This window comes from Papaver somniferum, chromosome 7 (genome assembly GCF_003573695.1).
Source record: "Papaver somniferum cultivar HN1 chromosome 7, ASM357369v1, whole genome shotgun sequence".
In the NCBI taxonomy this organism is placed as follows: domain Eukaryota; kingdom Viridiplantae; phylum Streptophyta; class Magnoliopsida; order Ranunculales; family Papaveraceae; genus Papaver; species Papaver somniferum.
The window spans coordinates 194,718,446-194,737,256 of NC_039364.1; the positions used below are offsets into that span (position 1 = coordinate 194,718,446).

The window sequence follows — 18,811 nt, forward strand, 5'->3', positions numbered from 1 at the left end:
GAAATGAGCGTGGAAGAGAAATACTTAGGTATTTACCCACTCAAATCTGATTATAGAATTGCTAGTTATGATTTTTTGAAGGAAAAATTTAATTCCAGATATTTTGGATGGAGACAACATTACACCAATCATGAAGGAGAACTATTTTATGTAAATCTACTCAAAGTGCTATTCCTGTTTTCTTCATGGGTATCTGCTTATTACCGAAAGGTGTAACTGATTACATTGATAAGGTGATTAGAAGTTTTTGGTGGAGGCATGCTGCTGATGAAAGAAAAATGCATTTTTCCAAATGGGAAAAAGCTGAGCTATTAAAAGAATTTGGAGAGCTGGGAATTCGTAATGCTGAGATGATAAATAAGGCATTAATCTGTAAGTTGGTCTGGAGATTTTTGGAGGAAGAGGATGCAATGTGGGTTCAACTTCTTTCTGCTAAGTATTTAAGGGATCAAGTTTCTGGTTTGCGGTTTCAAATCCAAAATACTCGGCTGTGTGGAACAGCATGGTAGAGGTCAGACCGATATTAGAGAACAAGATATTCTGGCAAATATCTAATGGAAGAAAAGTCAAAATTTGGGAAGATCCGTGGTTACCAAATCTATTAGGAAATATAATCCCTAGACCGAGTATATATTCTCCAGGTATAAATAGAGTATCAGATCTTATCTCTGTGGAATCGAATACATGGAATATGGTGTTGCTGCATAATACTTTCTTCCCGGAGATTGTCCAGAAAATTTCTTCCATTTTTCTTAGCTCTGAAGATGAGGCTACTCTAAATTGGACCTGCACGCCTTCCGGTAAGTTCTCATCAAATTCATGTTACCACTTACTTTCTCAAGATATCCCAGTTTTGTCTTCCTACAGTCAATTCCCATAGAAAAAATTCTGGTCATACACCAATATTTTACCAAAGATCCTTATCTTTATGTGGAGGGTTTTAAATAATGGGATTGCAGTGCAGAAGAATTTAAAGCGAATGAATAATTACTGTGATGTTGCCTGCACTTTCTGCAACCAAAAAGAGGAAAGTGTATTCCATCTGCTTTTCGACTGCACTTTCACAAAGATGGTCTTCTGCAATACTGACACAGAAGTTCATAATAATGGTTTTAGTACAAATTCTCAAGATATTATCCAATTTTGGATACAAAATACTTCGGTATCAGGGTTTACTCACAGGGCTTGTATTTTGTGGAATATTTGGAAGCACAAGAATGATATATGATCTTTTCTGGTGTTCCTTTTTGTTTGAGCACCATTCTTTTCAAGACGACTATGGATATTAGCTTGTGCACAACAAATGGTTCCGATGATCAATATAGTGGTACAACAGACACACACTTTCAGCAGTAGACTCCTCCTGAAATTTCCTATGTGAAGATAAATATGGATGCGGATTTTGTTCCAAATAAAGGGACTGCAGGTGCAATTGCTCAAGACCACATGGGTTACTTCTTAGGTTGTGAAACCATCACGTTTGATGCTACCCCACCTCTATTGGCAGAATCTATCGCTTGCAGACTGGGAGTAAAGTTGGTTAAAAGTCTGTCTTTAACCAAAGTAGTTTTTGAGGGCGATGCGAAGAATGTAACTACAGCTATCTTAGGGCAATCAAGAGATATTCCATGGAGTATAAGGTCTGTAATCCTGGATATCCGTAATGAAGTCTCATCCTTCACAAAAGTAAAATTGCAGCATATACGAAAACTTGTAAATAATTTGGCTCGTGTTTTATGTCAATTTGCAATGCATGACAATGTAAATGGTAGGTGGAATCCCAATTCTCCACCAAGTTGTATCTCTTCAAACCTCAATCTTAATGAGGTAGTTGAATAAATTTCTGTTCTTGTTTGAAACCTTTTCCCTTCGGAAAAAAGAAGTAATAGAAAATTAAGAGTTTTTTTTGTTTACGGAAAGGTAGAGTCCAAATTTGTGCACCATTATTAGGCTAATGTTGTTTTGTGTAACGGACATCTAGGTAGAGTCCAAATTTGTGCACCATTATTAGGCTAATGTTGTTTTGTGTAACGGGCATCTCATCATGTGTGTGGTCAGTCAGCCTGCATGACTTAGTGTGGACTTTCGCACGGGCTCACCATCTAGTGGGTTTTGATATACAACGTTATTTCGACATATACGAACTGATACAAAGATGCTAAACCATGATACCGTTACCAACAACTGCATATTCCCTGGCTTCAGTACTTCAGCTGTGCAGGACATTTGAGTCTCTAGCACCCGCCTTCGCTGCCATTCCTCGAAATGGTCTAATGCTCCATCACTCCATTTTTCTCTTTCTCAAGTGAAGTGCTTCTTCCTCTGCCCCAAGGTATGTTATGTCTCAATCTCCCCCATCTCTCTGTCAGTTTCCATTCTATGACTTTCTCTTTCTGGTTGTACTTGAATCTGAAGAAAAAGTAGTATTTGTTTTGTAAATTCTTGATTGGTAAGAACCCTAATTAAGATACGATCGAATACGGTATGTGAACTTTTTTCGGTTAGAGAGCATAATTTAGGGTTTGTGTATAGTTAGGGTTTTTAAATGTAGTACTTTTAGCAAAAAAATTGGAACAAATTTGAGTATTCTTCTCTAATTTGGATATAGAGTATCTAGATTAGAGTGATCAAGTGATACTCCTTTTTCTTGAGTTTGCGTAAGTTGCATTGAGAGACTATGGAGTAATACTGGTATGGGTTGGAATTTGGCAAAATAGTGTAGAACCCACATGATGGGAGTCTAGAATTAGCTATGAAGCTTTTGTACTATGCACATCTGCAGAACATTCATTTACAATAGCATTTCTTTGTTAGACTTGTATGTTTTGGGCATCATTACGAATTTCCAATTCATTTGTACTTACAATATGATAAAGTGAATGAATTAACTCAACTCATACTGCTTAGGACCATGACTGAGTGGTCAAAAATCTTAAACACTGTCATGTTTAAATCACCAACTGGGGCTTCTACATTTCCTCTGGTCAAAGATCTAACCATTTTGATTAACAGGAAAATAGAGCCAATAGAATGCTTGTAAGACCTAATTAATACACATGTTTTTATTATACTACTTTTTATCTAGTTGTTATAATAACCATAAAGATGAAAGTTTACTTGAAGATCTCAAAGACCAAAATATAAATTTTGAGTTATTTTAGAATTTTGACCTAAATCTAAATTGATTCGAATCATGGGAATGTGGATGGAAATCATAAACATCCAAAAAAAAAAAAAGAATCCCTTTCCAAATATTTGTTTTAGTACAGTTAATTTGCATTTAAACTGAAATCTGTAATCCTTCATGGTTGGAATTTGATTTTAATTTGATTTTAATTTGGTTGAAAGATACTATTATGGTTGGAATTTGACCTTCATTACCATATGTGGTCTAATGATTGGTTGCAGAAATGGGACTTATAAAAGATGGAGCTATATCTGGGATTTTACCAGATAGCGAGGGGTTTGTGGTGCATTATCCAGGTTATCCATCTTCAATTCCTCGTGCGGTTGAAACTCTCGGGGGAACTGAAGGAATTCTGAAGGTACTACTAGATTTTCAAAAGAAAAGAAAAGACGAACATTTTATTACTTACAAATTTGAACTTGACGAGTTCTAATTTATTGATATCTAATTCAGTTTTTGTTTTTCAAACACAAGCTTACTGTTACAACTGGGCTATAGTATGTTAGGCGAATCCTTATGCAGAATGTGTCCTGTTGCTAGTTTCAACCTAACTAGCTTCTGTAATTTTTATATCGAACCGTTATGATGTCCAGAAGTCTGGAACACCTTTAGAGTTCTTTGTGGATTCTGTTTCATACCCATAGGAGAACTCATTGAAGGGTTTGGTTCATGAGAAAACTGTAACATTTAAGATGACATACATGTATAGGAGTGTTGGATGCATTTATGAGTAAGTGTTACTCTTTTATACAAGCTGTTTTTACCCGTAGGATATATATTCTTCGTTATATTCAACCTCAACAACTCTCCGCTGTATTTATTGAAATTGCCACTTGGAGATTTTTGTAGTTAGCTTGGTTATTTATTAATATTATGGTGGTGGAACAGAAGTACAGGTGCATATTGCGTTTTAAAAGAGTTGCTGTGGTTGATTATCGTCATATGGTCCTTTCTTTTCTTTAAGCTTTCCTCATTTGCTCATGTAGTCTCAAAATTGGTTATAGGCACGCAGCTCGAAGTCAAATTCTTTGGAGCTTCATTTCCGCCCTGAAGATCCATACTCACATCCTGCATTTGCGGAGCTAGGCCCATGCTGTAATTTGTTGCTCAAAATATCGAAAAAGAAAACCTCTGGTACGTTTATCGATTCTGAAAACCCGTCAAAAAGTTCAACAACGAAAGTAGCAAACTTAGAGACAGTTGCTTGCAATTCCGAGAATGCGGAAATATCCCGAGAAGGTGATCTTGGCAACATTGCGTCAGTTGGAAATACAAGTCAATCAGATGAATTAGAAGTGCACACAGACCTATTTGCAGATATTGTTGCTCGAGTGCCCGAAGCTTATCACTTTAAAGGTTAGTTGACTTCTTCTTAATTTTTATTTTTTTGTGACTGTTGTCCTGTTATGGTTCACCTAATTAATTATTTTCAAATTTTCAATCGTTCAGTATTAACAAACAAGGTTTGATATATTCACGATTTCACGTTCTTCAGGAATGGTGGACTACCAACATGTTCTCGCTGTTCATGCGGAAGTTTCAAGAAGAAAGAAGAGGCAGTGGGCAGATGTAGAACCAAAATTTGGTAAAGTTTATTCTCCATGAACCCCGATTATAGTTTTATTCAGAAATGCTAATATTATAGTTCAATATGTTGGCATTTTTCATATTGCAGAGAAGGGTGGTCTTATGGACATAGATCAGGAGGGTTTGATGATGCTGGTACCTCCACTTTTCTCACCGAAGGATGAACCAGGGGACTTAGCGTAATCTGTCTTTCTCTGGACTTAAATTTTTCGCATGTATTATAGTTTTCTGTAGAGCTTAGCAATATATAAGAGTTTTATCTGTGTTGTTAGTGCAGTATTCCTGGTAGACGATTAACATCTGAATCCCGTAGGTCATGTTGATGGTTCTATTTATTACCATTTGTAGTATCCTTTTTACATCATAGCCCTGAAACAAATCTATATTCGTTCATAGACGACATTCAGTCATTGATAATTGGATATGCGTTTCCCTGCTTGGGAATATTTATTATTTATTATTGGTTTCTTGTGCTAATGGATTTGTTCTTCTATGCAGGTTGAAATCTTTAACAGCGTTAACATCAAAAAAGAAACTAGAGGCAGTAGTACAACAGCGCTGGGAGGTATGTTGATTGAATTAATTGGCCACTGAAAAGGACTTGAAATAATTATGTTGCTTATTGATATTTGCCTCTTAAATGGATAAGCGATACTTTCACTGCTGTAGATAGCTAACTATGTCTTTTTGTGATAGTTGTTGTGTAACTTATCAGTAAAAAGAAAGAAAAAGATGTTCTGTAACTGTGTATTATAATTGTATTAACTGGTCACAATTCTTGGTTTCTTGTTAAGCAGATGGAAATTGAGCCATGCCTTGCAATCGATTTTAACATTGAAGATATCCTTTTGATATAATCTTGTTTAACCTTCCCCTTAAATGAGCAATAAGCCAACAACATAATAAGCTACAACTTACAAATGTTTAACGAGAATAACGGTGACCTGTCTTACAAACAATATAAAGAATCTGCTTCTGTTTTGAGAAGATTTTTTTGATTTTAATACACAGGTTCTTTATTTTTTTATTATTATTCATTTTTTTTGATCCTTCAGGCAAAAGCAGCTATTGGTTTAGTATGATACGATACGATATCAGAACTAGTGCTTCAAATTGTACTGTATGCTTAGGAATTACAGCACACTACGGATTTCTTCTTTGAAAGGTTAGGGACTGCGTGCTATAGCCTTGAAACCTGATGTTGCATTAAAAAACATAAAGATAGAAATAAAACATCCATTTAGTCCAAGTGCTCATATAAGTATGTTAAAGCAGTAGCCTATACCTCTTTCTCCTGCGTTTGGTTTTGCTTAAAAGTCCTACAGATTCCTAAGAAGTTCAAGTGGGAGGAATATGTTCAACAAGGTTCAACCCAATGGGAAGGGTTGATGGCTGTATCTAAACTATTCGAAGAGCGTCCTATATGGCCCAGGCGTTCACTGACTGAACGTCTGCTTGATGACAATCTAAAGCTGGGATATCATCTGCTTAAAAGGTTGATTCCTAGAAAGTGTTGCTTGTTTCACTGATAAAAAGTTGGCATCAGTTTCATTTGATAATCAGCGATTTATGTCATCTACATTTCTGTCTTTTTGCAGGCTTCTTTTTAAAACTGCATATTACTTTTCAACTGGACCTTTCCGTCGATTTTGGATTAGAAAGGGATATGATCCTCGGAAAGACCCTGAGTCACGGATGTAAGAGCTCTACCTATATAATCTTCCAAACTTTTTTTCTCCAAACGGAAATCTTTTCACATTAATCTGTGTTTCGATTCCGCATGTTTCTGTATCTTGTGTGGCTGTAGGGTTCCACATGTAAATGCTCTTTCTAGACCATTAAACCAAATTTGAAATCATGAAAGTTCATCAATCTTCAGATTGGTTTCTCGACATTATAAAGTTATTCTCCGACTCTGTTGGGGAAGGGAGATATAAAGTTAAAAATAACTGATGAAGACTGGCTTGTACATCTTTACTGAAGGTTTTTTGTTTGCCTGGAAATATCCAGTCTTGGTGCAAGAAAGTTGCTTAAAAGACATTTAAGCTAAAAGTTTATTAGCAGTAGAAAAAGAGCTAAGCTAAACTTATGGTTAATTTGATATGAAAGCGAAAACATAAAAAATCTAAATGAGTGACTGTAATCGGAGAAGACCAAATTCGGACAACAGATTGAAAATAATGTTTCTCGAACTCACTTTATTGTCAAGAAAAAAAAATGTGAGCCTATTCTGTTTTAGTTTTTGCAAGTACAAAATGAAACAGGAGATGCATGATGTTTTTGTACGCTGCACGCAAGCTTATGCTTGACGACATTGATTTTCAACAGATATCAGAGCATTGATTTTCGACTGCCTCCTACGATACGAAATTCCGCCGATTCCAATACAAGCACTGAGTGAGTCTTTTTTTTCCCAGTTATTCTGTTTCTTGCTACCTTTACAAACCGTTTATATCTTGGAACAAAAGGCTAATCGTTGTTTGATTTTATCCAAGAGTACAGTTCTGAAGGTTTTTGTTCTATGAAATATCCATTAAGTTTAATGTTCTCTCGGGAATAAAATGATTCCATAAGGAAAGAACGAGATAAAACATGCAAATTTAGTCTTCCGTTCTGCCTTTCCTGAGCTTATTAGTACTTTGTTTTAGGAAATGGAGGGATCTATGTGCATTTCGAGCTTTCCCCTGGAAAAGTCAAACTGCACTGCAGCTTTGCGAACTTGACGATGATTACATTCAACAAGAGATTAAGAAGCCTCTTGAACAAACAACTTGCTCAGTAAGTTTTTTATCAAGCATCTTTCTTGTCTCATTACTGATAAACTCAACAGTCAGCAGTTTTATAACTCTGTAGGTAATCTTGGTTATTGTTCTAAATAAAATTTTCCTCAGTATATGTTATGTAGTTTGATTAGTTTCATGCATATTGTTAATAGAAAAGTGCTGTCCAGGTTTCATCCATCTCATCCACTTTATGTACTGTACTAATTACTCATCTGTTTAACAAGTCACTGGATCTGATAATCCTCACTAGATGCTTTATTAACATCCTTGTTAATACCAAAATACAATGTGAGATTCAGTTATCAAGTGACACATGCAGGATGCAGCCATCTTATTTACTTCTTTTATACTAATAATAAAGGCAACTGAAATCTGTAAAAAATGAAAATAAATCATTAGCAATTAAAAAGATAGGCCTACAGGGGTGTATGTTCTCATGTATGATAACTGGAAAAATATGTTATATTTTTTAGCCAGTCCACATGATTAATGTAAGAACAACAATTACTTTTGCACACTTGACATTTTTGGGTTTGTAGTGCTCAACAGGATGGTTCCCTTCACATGTCATTAGTACCTTGAGAAAACGTGTTGCTGTGAGGTTCTTATCAGTATATCCTAAGCCGGGTGGAGAATACTTGTGGAAATCAGCAAACGAGCGCTTTGAGAAGTCTAAGAGGGCACATGTTCTTAGAAAAGAGCCCAGACCTGATGAAGAGCAACATGCCAACAGAGGTTAAGCATCTAAACTGATCTCATGTATCTTTGTTGAAAATTTGTTTGTCAGTATTTATGATTGTGATATTTGCATCTTTGAGAAGAAAGTCACTATTGGAGTCAACTTATTTGCCTGTTCCTCTTCTATTTTTCTACATCTATAAATTGGTTACTCTGCCAAAAATCAAGATTCATGATATTGACGTATTCAACCTTCCACCTCCAATGATTGTTATACAATAGTAGCCTTGCATTATCTTTCCTTTGTAGATTCGAGCACTGAAGAACCATCTAGGGATGCACCAACGGGTGTTACTGGACTAGAATTGAATTTTGCGAATGATAATGATGAACCTGATGAGGATGAGGATGAGGAGAATTATGGGGACGGTGAGATCGAAGAAGAGGAAGAGGAAGAGGAGGAATTTGAGGAATATGCATCACTTCATTTGGTAAATGAACCTTGATTATTATTTTTTTGTTTCTGTATTCTAGGCTTCGCTTCCCGAATCCCAGTCAGCTGTGTAAGTTCCATTTTGGCGTTGTCTTAATTCTCCATTTGCTGGGTTTTAACTTCACCTTTTGTTTTCCTGTTTGTAGGACGGTGCTGATGATGATTTCTCTTTACAATCATCCTGTATCCTCAAATATGCATTCAGATACCTTCTTTGTTTTCAATTTAGTGTCGTAGTGATGATTTAATTCTTGTTCGTATCTGCAGTCAATATGCCTGTCTTTTAAAGAAAGTTGCGTTAATCCTGGTTTTCTGTAGGTACTATCTAGAGCCTTGCACATTCTAAGATCTTTTTACATCGACTATACGTATATGGATTGTTGTATACAATATGTTTAATCTAATTGGTTGTGACATTATTACTCTAGACATTTTATATCTGTGGTCTTAAAGTCCCAATAGAATAATCTTACAGTTTTAAAGAAGAAGGGAGTTTCCTATATAATATACAGATCCTATTGGTGAAAATATCTCCAAGAATTACTTGCAGGAGCTATTTGGTGGATTTCCATCCAGTGGCGTAGCTGGCAGTAACATACAAGATGGCGACATCAGTGATTACCAAATACTGGGGGATATTAGCGATGATAATGATAATTATTCTGATGGGGACAACTAAAATCATTTTATATTGGTAATCAACCACTTTCTTTCTTCAGTCTGTGACTGGCTTTTAACGGCAATATAATTGTGCTAGTGAGGTTTCAAATTGTCAACTTGCCATCATTTGAGCTTCTAACACTCCGTGTATGTGACTAGGACATTGGTCACCTACCTTACAGGCATTATAGTTGGATAGTGAGGCTATTGTGATTTTAATGGCAGGAACAAAATCAGTCATTTATGGATATTTGGTTCATAAGGCTGTGACTTCCGATACAATGTTATTCGATCCAATTAGCAAGGTTACTACTAAAGTCGTTCCAAAAGCCTGTTTGACTAATCCTTAAGAGTCAGGAGGCCAACTCCAAATTCTAGGTTCTATTCTTTAGGTATGAGTTCTAACTCCAATCCCTATGTTTTACAGATGGTTGTTTTGACTCTCGGAGTGTCTTCACAGCTCTTTGAACTAACAATGATGTACAGAAAAGCAAATGTTCTCATTTTCACTTGAAATGAGTTATTTTCAGCAGTTATTACTCAACGGGAGAAGAAGAAGTAACAAGGTAAATTTCTAGACCAGCTCACTCTATTCAGCAGAGAGATTACTCATGTTGTCGTGTATCTCCATAAGCAAGTCAGGTTATCGAGGATCGACAGGTATATAGTAAACTGCACTTGCTGAACATGGATTGCAGATACATTATTTGTAGCAAATGTTTGGTCAGTTAAAGGAAGTAGAAGGAAAGCCTTCTATATTTAGAGATGTTTCACTTTGTGTTTGCTGGCATATTACCTTAGCTTGCTAGGCTTCTTGATATTACAGCTGCAGAATATACATGAGCTGAAAAATCACCTCCGCTTGAATTTTTATATATAAAACAAAACACGATGTGCAGAATGTTTAATTTGCTTGCCAATGTTTATGGAATATCTCCATTCTTGGTCAAAAGGCTGCATCTTATTCTTAGTTTTCACTCCCAGGCACATCCAGTACTAGTAATTCAGGCCTACTAGAAATTAGTGATGGTTGCACTTGTTCGCGAAAGTTGGAAACTTACGATTGCTTAAGTAAGTCTTTTGGTATAGCAAGCGGTAATCTCGTAAAAGATGTCGATATTGATGTCTCCCCCTTAGTTCAAACCGGAAAAATTTGAACTGATAAACCTATAGCTACAAAGGTGCTTTAGGCTTTCATAGTTATCTATTCATAGGAAATTTAAATTCTTGAGGCTTCTAGACGATGTCACCATTCCCCTTGTTTTGTCTTCAGGTATAGTAGATTCTTTCTACAGTAGTATCATAACTTATGACTATCATAAGTGATCAGAGCCTCGTACTTCGTGTTTTCTTCATTCTTATTGACCACAAGCACAAGATAATTTCTGAGTTGGAAGGTCAAGTTTACTCCTTCAGTATCTGATTAAGATTTAACTGGGGTGAAGAGTATGTGATTTCTTAACGAGATATTATGATGAGACACTAATATACTCTAACACTAATATACCCAGCAGCTGCACCCAGGATTAAGAAGCTTGTTCTACTACTGAATTCTTGAAAATCAAACACCATAGCTGGGAAGAAGATCTATCAAACACAATAATCATGATCGAGGAGTAAGGTAATGACAGTTTCATGTCTCTTCATCATAAACCCTCTTTAGGAAAAATATCTCCTGTCCTCACTGCCTTACGTTTAGTTTTTACAGATTTTTTTTTACTTCCTACTGATTTAAATTTTCGCATCCTGTAGGTTATGCTGGTTTTATTCATATTATATCTGGTACCTAACCTCCTATGCACCCTACTATGCCCAGATATGTGGACCAGTCATTATTGCTTTCCATTCTGCTCCCAGTTGTAGTTTATTCACGCAGGTTAAATGATGGTAGTCCCGCAACTTCCTTCTTTTGGAACAATAGCATATTCAGGATTATATGATGTATCAATAAACATCAAATTAGTAATTACACAGCATTCCTATTTCTTCCGGCAAACCCAATAGTCCACAGTTTCATATCTGACTAGTGAGATGCGAATTTAGGATATCAAGTGAGCCGAGATTCACAAGGCATGTGATTGGTATGATTTGACAAGAGTTTAGGATAACTGGTGACAGTGGTATGATTTGACAAGAGTTCTTCCATAAGGGAAATGAATATGAATATACCAGTATAATCAGATTATCTTCCCATGTTGTCGACTTTGCAATGCTGATCAACTTGAGAATGAATTCATTTGTTCATTAAACAGTAGCTTTACTAGAGCAGTCTGGTTTGCTTTTCTTTTTTCCCACCAAACATCTTAGATTAATCGTAATGTTGATGTAGAAAGTAGGTGTGTGAGTTAGATGTCAGACCCATTTATTATAAATCCTCATCTTCTGGTCTATTTGGAATTACAGGGAGACAGTGATCTTTAGTAACGTTAAGCCCAATCCTAGGCATTCTGTTAAGAATATTCATTTAGATTTTATGAACATTCTGAAAGAGAGAGACCAACCAATTTATCATCTGGAAAACAGAAGGGGCATGAGCTGGAGAATGAGTCACACTACGAATGGGTTTATTTTGTCTTTTGAGGAAACTGATTGCACAAGGGGATTTGCAATTCCAATTTTGGAGAAATCCAGTTGCTGTAGAGCTATCAAAGCAGGACCAGGTTGGGCTTCATGCCCCTTAGATGCAGGGCCAAAAGCTATACTACCTGTATTATATTGTGCAGTTGGTTCTCTGTTCTCACTTCTCAGTACCTGCGCTATATTGCATGCACTATGTTGCGCAGTCATCCTTCTATTTATTTATTTATTTTTATTTTTGTGAAAGATTATATAAATCAGAACTTCAATGGTGAGTGTACAAAGAGATGGTAGGAACTTTTAAAAACATCACGATTTAAACACCATAACATCAAAATGGTCTTAATAGTATGAATGATCTCATCCTTAGATTTTAATCTTCCCCCAAATGCGACTTTATTTCCTTCCTTTCAAATGGACCAACAGATAAGGAATGACGCTGCAAATTTCCTTTTCTGCTTATTCTGTCAATTGGGACGCCAAGCAAGAAAATTAAGTGGAAGTGTAACCGGCACTTTACTGTCGATGATAAGATTGGATCAAGAATCTAAACCACCGTTTTCATGCGCAGCAGGAGGAGTATCCTTTTAAGATCACTCTCACGTGTCCCACTATCAGTTGGAAACTGAAATGGAGTGTCCTCTGTTGACCGCAAATTCAAACCCAAACATGCTGAAGAACTCATTTCTAACAAACAGAACTACTCTCAGTTACAAACCAAAAAGTAGAAGAAGAAATTCCTATAATGTTGCCATCCTGAGTCACAACCGATTCAAGCAAAATTCATCATTTAAACAAACAAATTCGACTCAATTGTTCATGGATTCCACTAAATGTTACGAAGATAACGAAACCCACATAGAATCTGCAACCATATTTCACCACACTAGGAGATTTGGGTGAGTTTTCAATTTTCAAAACCCTATTTTTCTTGTTGTACTGTTCTTAGTAAATGTGGATTCTGATTGGTGGATTTGTAGGTGGTTAAGATGTTTGATTTGCAAATGGAGATTGGTTTACCAGAGTTTGTTGGTGTTCTTGTTTTGCTTCACTTTAGTTGGCGCAGAAGCTAGTGCTGATTCAGTATTTGAATATGCTTGTGAAGATGTTTCGAGTTATTATTCTCCTGCTGAGAATCTACAAGGTGAAGAACTAATGAAAAAATTGAGCTTGATTGTATCTAATCATCGAGCATTGCCGTACAAAAAGGTAATCTACTTCAGTCCTTGAGCCTAGCTATCGCAAAATCATGTTTTACTAGTAGCGGTCTTTGTGCTTAGTCGATTGGTTGTAAATTCGATGGATAGGTAAGAACAAATTTTGTGAGAGCAGGTTTGGGATGCTCTCAAGGTTCTTGATGCGGCTGATGTTGATAATCCAGATTCCTCGGCAAATGTGTATGTAAAATCTAGATGTTTATATATTTGCTACTGTTTGATCCTACCGTAATGTGGAAATGGATAAATTATCTGTCTTTCGATCTTGTCACCATATTGTAGTCACTCGAAAGTACGTAGACTGTTTTAAAACTTCTAATCATAGCAAATGGAAACTCAAAACAGTTATTAGTGAAGTTGGTAGCATAAATGTTTCATTTGCAATCTCATTTTAGTATGATTGGGAGTTTCATACTTTTGATTTGAACTTCTGTAAGTTGCATTTATAAGTTTCTCAATCCAAGGCTTCAGCTGGGTTATGTCTATGCAGAACCGAAATATACTCTCTGAAAGCTGTGCCAAAGCTCTTAGCAGGAAAACCTGAAGGATGGAACAGTGAGTTACTTATCCACATACACGATGCTTGCTATGGCTGAGTTTCCCATCTTTTTCTGTTATTTGTGAGTTTGTCATAATTCATTACCTTTTACAGGGGAGCATTTGTGGCCTCGTTCATACGGTCTAACATATGGTCCATCGTTAAGCGATTTACACAACATTCGCCCAGCTGATGCAAATGGTAAGATCGCTCTGTTCTTAGATGGTGTGAAATAAGACAGAAAACTTATTGAATAATTGAGAGAGTGAATCTCTACAGTAAATTCATCTAGGGGGAATAAGTACTATGGGGAATGCCTTCCTACTTCACTTGACTGCCATAAGCCAGCAAACAAAGAAGCTGCATCTGATACAGAAACGGATAAAAACAGATGGGCGCCACCTTTCCAGGTTAGTTTTTTGTTGTAACATAAAATCTTGAATGCTGTATCTTTTATACTGCGTATTTATAGTCAATTGGCGCAACGCGTCAGATGACCCATGATTGAAATGCCTATTTGCTATCACAAAGCTGCGTAATCATGAAGGAAGTTCGGTTTTTGTTCTATTACATTTCTGATGCAAGTGTTTACCCACCCCCGATATATTTGAAATCGATGTGCGGACTTACCAACTCTCCATCCTATTCATGGTTTAAGTCTTTACCACTTCCAGGGTTGGCTTTTGTTGACCCACATGACAAGTGGACCAGCAAAAACTTCCCTTATCTCTTTCCGTTCTTGTCTACTATTCCTAGTTACGCATATCCTATTATGTGCCTTTACAGGTTAGGGGTGACATTGCAAGGGCACTAATGTACATGGCTGTAAGTTATGGATATAATTGGACAGATGGAAGCCCCAATCTTCACCTTTCTGATTCACCAAGTATCAGTAAGTAAGAAAAGTTCCGTTTCAGTGAGTTGCATTATAACTTTGTAGAAGATGGATCATGACATTGCCCTTGAGGGAATTTCCATCCATGATTTTTTTTAAAAAAAAAATCTTTCTTATTAATTATGCAAATTGCAAAGCTTTTGTCTCCAAAGTGATTATAAATTTGCTTGTCCGGTTTGCCATGTATATCATGTAGAAAAGAAAGAGATGGGATTGCTTTCAACATTGTTGAAGTGGAATGAACTCGACCCCCCTTCAAGAGAAGAGCAGCTGAGGAACCACCGAGTATGCAGTTTTTACCAACACAATAGAAATCCTTTTGTTGATCACCCAGAATACGCAAATCTTATATGGAAGCAAGGAACTGAACACTATCACGATAATCACTCGGTAGATGCATGGATAAATGAATTTCATTACAACAACAAAGGGAAAGACAATAACGAGGTGTGTACAGTCCTTGCAAGTTCAAATATATGTAACTTGATGGTTAATCATCCATGTGTTAGAATCATTTAACCATTTCGTAGAAGTAAATTTTGAGTGATTGTCATGTCAATTACTGCTTGTGTGAAACCTTGTGAAGGTTGTATTAGAAGTTGGGCTACATAATAATTACACCGCCAACTTGAAGTTCTTGCACATGATTTTTAAGTCCTAAACCAATTTATTTTCTGCGCAGTTCGTCGAAATAGTGGTTGGACCATCAACAAATGCGTCCGAACTCAGTGTCGCGCTTTACAATGGAGCCAATGGGAAAATGTATAGGTTATTACCACTGGTATATGACACCAAATTCACTGTCACAAGGGATCGCTCAGGTTTTCTTATTTACACAGCATGGTTGGAACTCCAGAATGGACCTGGTGATGGTATTGCGCTGATTTCTGTTGGGAAGAAACAACAAGTTGTTCAGTTCATTTCCTACAGTGGCATAATAAAAGCAACAGATGGACCCGCAATAGGTTTAGAATCCATTGATATTGGTTTCCAAGAAACAGATGATTCATCGGAGTTTGATTCACTGGGAGTAATTGCGAAACGAGGAGATAAGCTTGAATGGAGAAAATTCATAAACGAAGCATCACCCAGGAAATTAAACATGAGTCAGATATTATCAAATTCATAAGTTAGATGACTGATTGTATGCGATTATTGAAGTTGTAGATTTTTCTTCTCATGTATATATATATTGAACACTGAAATACTGGAAAGATGTATATGCGCAGTTAATCTCGGCCGAGATGGCCGAGATACCGCCGATAATATCGGTTTCGCTGTTTAACCGAGATGCCGATATTACCGGTATTGGCCGATATACCGCTGATATTGGCCGATATTTCACTGGTATTCACTGAAATGTCGACGACCGATATTCACCGAAATCCGATATTGACCACATCGACTCTAACAGGTAGACAGCACGCTGTGTTCTACTCGAATTGATCCATGCTTGTAACTGTATTAGTTACCGAGAGCATTTTCAGTACCTTATGAGTCTTGTTCTTATACTTTAGGCCAAAAATAAACTTTTACGCCATTGATCTATGCTGTCCGAGATTTCCATTTTACTAAACTGTCATTTTTCAAAAATTGTCTGTTCACTGTGTGTAAAGTGTTCTGGTTTGCGTTAGACAGATATAAATTACTTTCATGACTGGAAGTTGTTATTGTGCTCTCTCAACAACTTTCCTAGTTGGGTGTTAATTTATGACCAACTACTTTTGGATTTTATTGCAAAAAGGAAAAATTAATAGACAGAAGCATTTACTATTGTGCTGGACTTATTACAAAATTTGAAAGTTATAAAAGATATGAGAGTGATCTAATGACAACTAAATCTCCATTTATGATGATTAGAACCGATGAACACCGTACCTTTACTCTTGCACACACATGCATTTCTCTATAAACAGGCATATGTTAAGCAACAGATTCGACACAAAAACTCATATATAACTTCTCTTCTTGAGCTGGTAGTAGATTCTGAAATATACAACCATGAGTTTTTCTAAGAATATGATTCTGTTGATTTTGATCATCACGTTTTCATCCATGAACACCAACTTTTGCTCTGCGGCTCGTGGTTTTAGGCGATCTCATAACGCGCACACTAGGCAAGGCAAACCCCAAAATGTGGAACATCCGAACACACCCCCAGCCCCAAGTCAAGGTGCCGTACCCCAACAACCGGGACCTCCTAACACAGCCGTCGTTCAAGGGGCACCCCAATATCTAGGATATCCATATACAGGTGAAGGCGTACCCCAGTATCCAGGATATATCAACACACCCGCATATGATGGCGTCCCCCAATATCCATTCTATCCCTATGGACCTACAGATCCTGCTGTTGCACCCCTATTTCCAGGATATCCTTACACTACAGTCGCCAAACAATCGCCCAAAAATGACTAGTTTCCCAAGTTTCTCCGTATCTTTTACAGCAGCAACATCATCAAATGATATTCAAACTATCATGCCTCATCCAGTTACATCCTTGTCTCCAATAAAGAAAACAATCCATCTCTTCACCAGTCCTCCTTCAACTACTACTGTAGTTGCATCTATCTACTTATAATAATGAGAGGAAGATATACAAAAATAAATAAATCATGAGATACTTCTCTCCTGTACTACTTGTTTGTGTTTATTTTGAAATTGGAATAAAATGCTCCCTCGGGCCTCGTCTTTTACACAAAGATATGATGACTTATGAGCACCCTTGCATGTTAATCTGCTAAAGTCTGTTTGACGTTTTTAGGACGTTAAATATTAAGTTCAAGATCCACCGACTTTTGCAAGTCTAATTGGGCAGAGACGAATTCGCATTTTTAAGGTTAGAAATTCGTATGCCTGCTCCATTTCAAGGGGAAAAAAATTTTCTAAGAAAGTGACACGTGTAATCCGACCCACCAAACTCAAAACCTTTTCACGGCAGATAAGTGGCTTCAAAAAAAAAAAAGTGAATACATTCCGAAATGCACAACACCGCTATCTAATGCTATTTTGTTTATCAACGTATATGAATTTGAAATATCTGTTTAAACTTTCTATGGGTTTTAAATGCTAATGGATTTTTAATCCTTTTTTGACAGATTTCCTAGTTGATTTTCGTGTGATTTCCGGTCAGCGACGGATCCAAGATTTTATGTTCAGGAGGGATAAATACTTTTTTTCCACCAATACTCTATTTTGATTTTTTCAATTGCAATAATCATAAATGCATTGTAGTACAGGACGTGACATGTTGCCTTTCTTTTCAGCATATCAGGCTTCAACTCGTGAATTCTTTTCGCCATTCTCTTAGGTGGTTGCGGTTTAATTGTTACCCAACCGATTTTGTCCTTCTGGAATATTGCTTCCCCTCGGGCCTTTTTCAATATATGTGTTTAGATGACTAATCAAATAGACTTGACGTTTCTCATTAGTAATACACAACAAAGAATATATATGCTTGACATTTGTTGATAAAAAAAACGTACTTTCAGGGAGACCGGATACTAATCTTGGCTCGGTGTCAAGATTTGATGTGCACACACCTGAATATCCCATGTGAGACGATCACTGCAGCCAATAACATGCAGGCACTGCACTCTAGTCTGCAACCGTATATCAGTGTTTAGAGAGTGAAACCATTTAGTTCCGCTAGATACATGTCTTGGTTTTGGGACGCGTGGCAAGGTTTATACTTTCAAAAGTGAATTTCGTCTTCCACTTTCTCTTTCACATTCGCTGCCGCGCACTACCACCGTCTCTCCACCACTAATTTATTGTGTTATCTATTCGATTGGAATTATAATGTTTATGTAATTGATTAGTAGTTAGTATTTGGATAAACGATTAGATTGGGTTGGAATTCATTTTTGAGATGGAATAATTTTCCATATATTAGTGGTGTAGAAGGCAGAGATCAGAGAACCAAGATTTGGCGATATAAATATGGGACATGAGCATCAATCCGAAGTGTGAATAAACTGAAGAGTTAGAACATGGACTTTGGTAGAATAGCTTCCACACATGATTTATGGAGTTTCATTCATTATTTATACAATAAGAAGTTACAGAGATAGAGTTCAAAAGACGGTAAAATAGCTAACAGAAAATGGAACGAGTTGCACGCAGTCAATGTGAATTGTTAGCTAGTTCTGAGGATGACTGAACTGCATGCTGACTCTAGAAAGACTGAGTTTGTT

The 18,811-nt window shown here is 36.7% G+C and overlaps 1 protein-coding gene across 8 annotated transcripts; it reads left to right on the top strand.

Moving 5' to 3' along the window:
* Nucleotides 1–2,185: 2,185 nt before the first annotated feature.
* On the top strand, nt 2,186–15,820 carry LOC113299302 (general transcription factor 3C polypeptide 5-like). 8 transcript variants are annotated; one of them, XR_003334782.1, is made up of 20 exons: nt 2,186–2,332; nt 3,409–3,545; nt 4,192–4,543; nt 4,683–4,772; nt 4,863–4,953; nt 5,273–5,339; nt 5,572–5,614; nt 6,098–6,269; nt 6,373–6,471; nt 7,103–7,171; nt 7,423–7,552; nt 8,097–8,292; nt 8,545–8,726; nt 8,875–8,911; nt 9,241–9,422; nt 9,614–9,693; nt 9,816–9,954; nt 10,900–11,009; nt 11,141–11,275; nt 11,792–12,324. XR_003334782.1 is itself a non-coding variant. In XM_026548318.1 (16 exons), exons 2-15 carry the CDS (start codon nt 3,411–3,413, stop codon nt 9,405–9,407), a joined length of 1,830 nt encoding a protein of 609 aa, XP_026404103.1. In that variant the 5' UTR covers nt 2,186–2,332; nt 3,409–3,410; the 3' UTR covers nt 9,408–9,422; nt 9,816–10,723. The 8 variants fall into 8 exon arrangements, 5 of the variants coding, with proteins under 5 accessions (XP_026404103.1, XP_026404104.1, XP_026404100.1 ...); XR_003334780.1 differs by lacking the exon at nt 9,614–9,693 and having other exon boundaries at nt 11,792–12,323; XR_003334781.1 differs by lacking the exon at nt 9,614–9,693 and having other exon boundaries at nt 10,903–11,009; nt 11,792–12,323.
* The last annotated feature ends 2,991 nt before the right edge of the window (nt 15,821–18,811 follow it).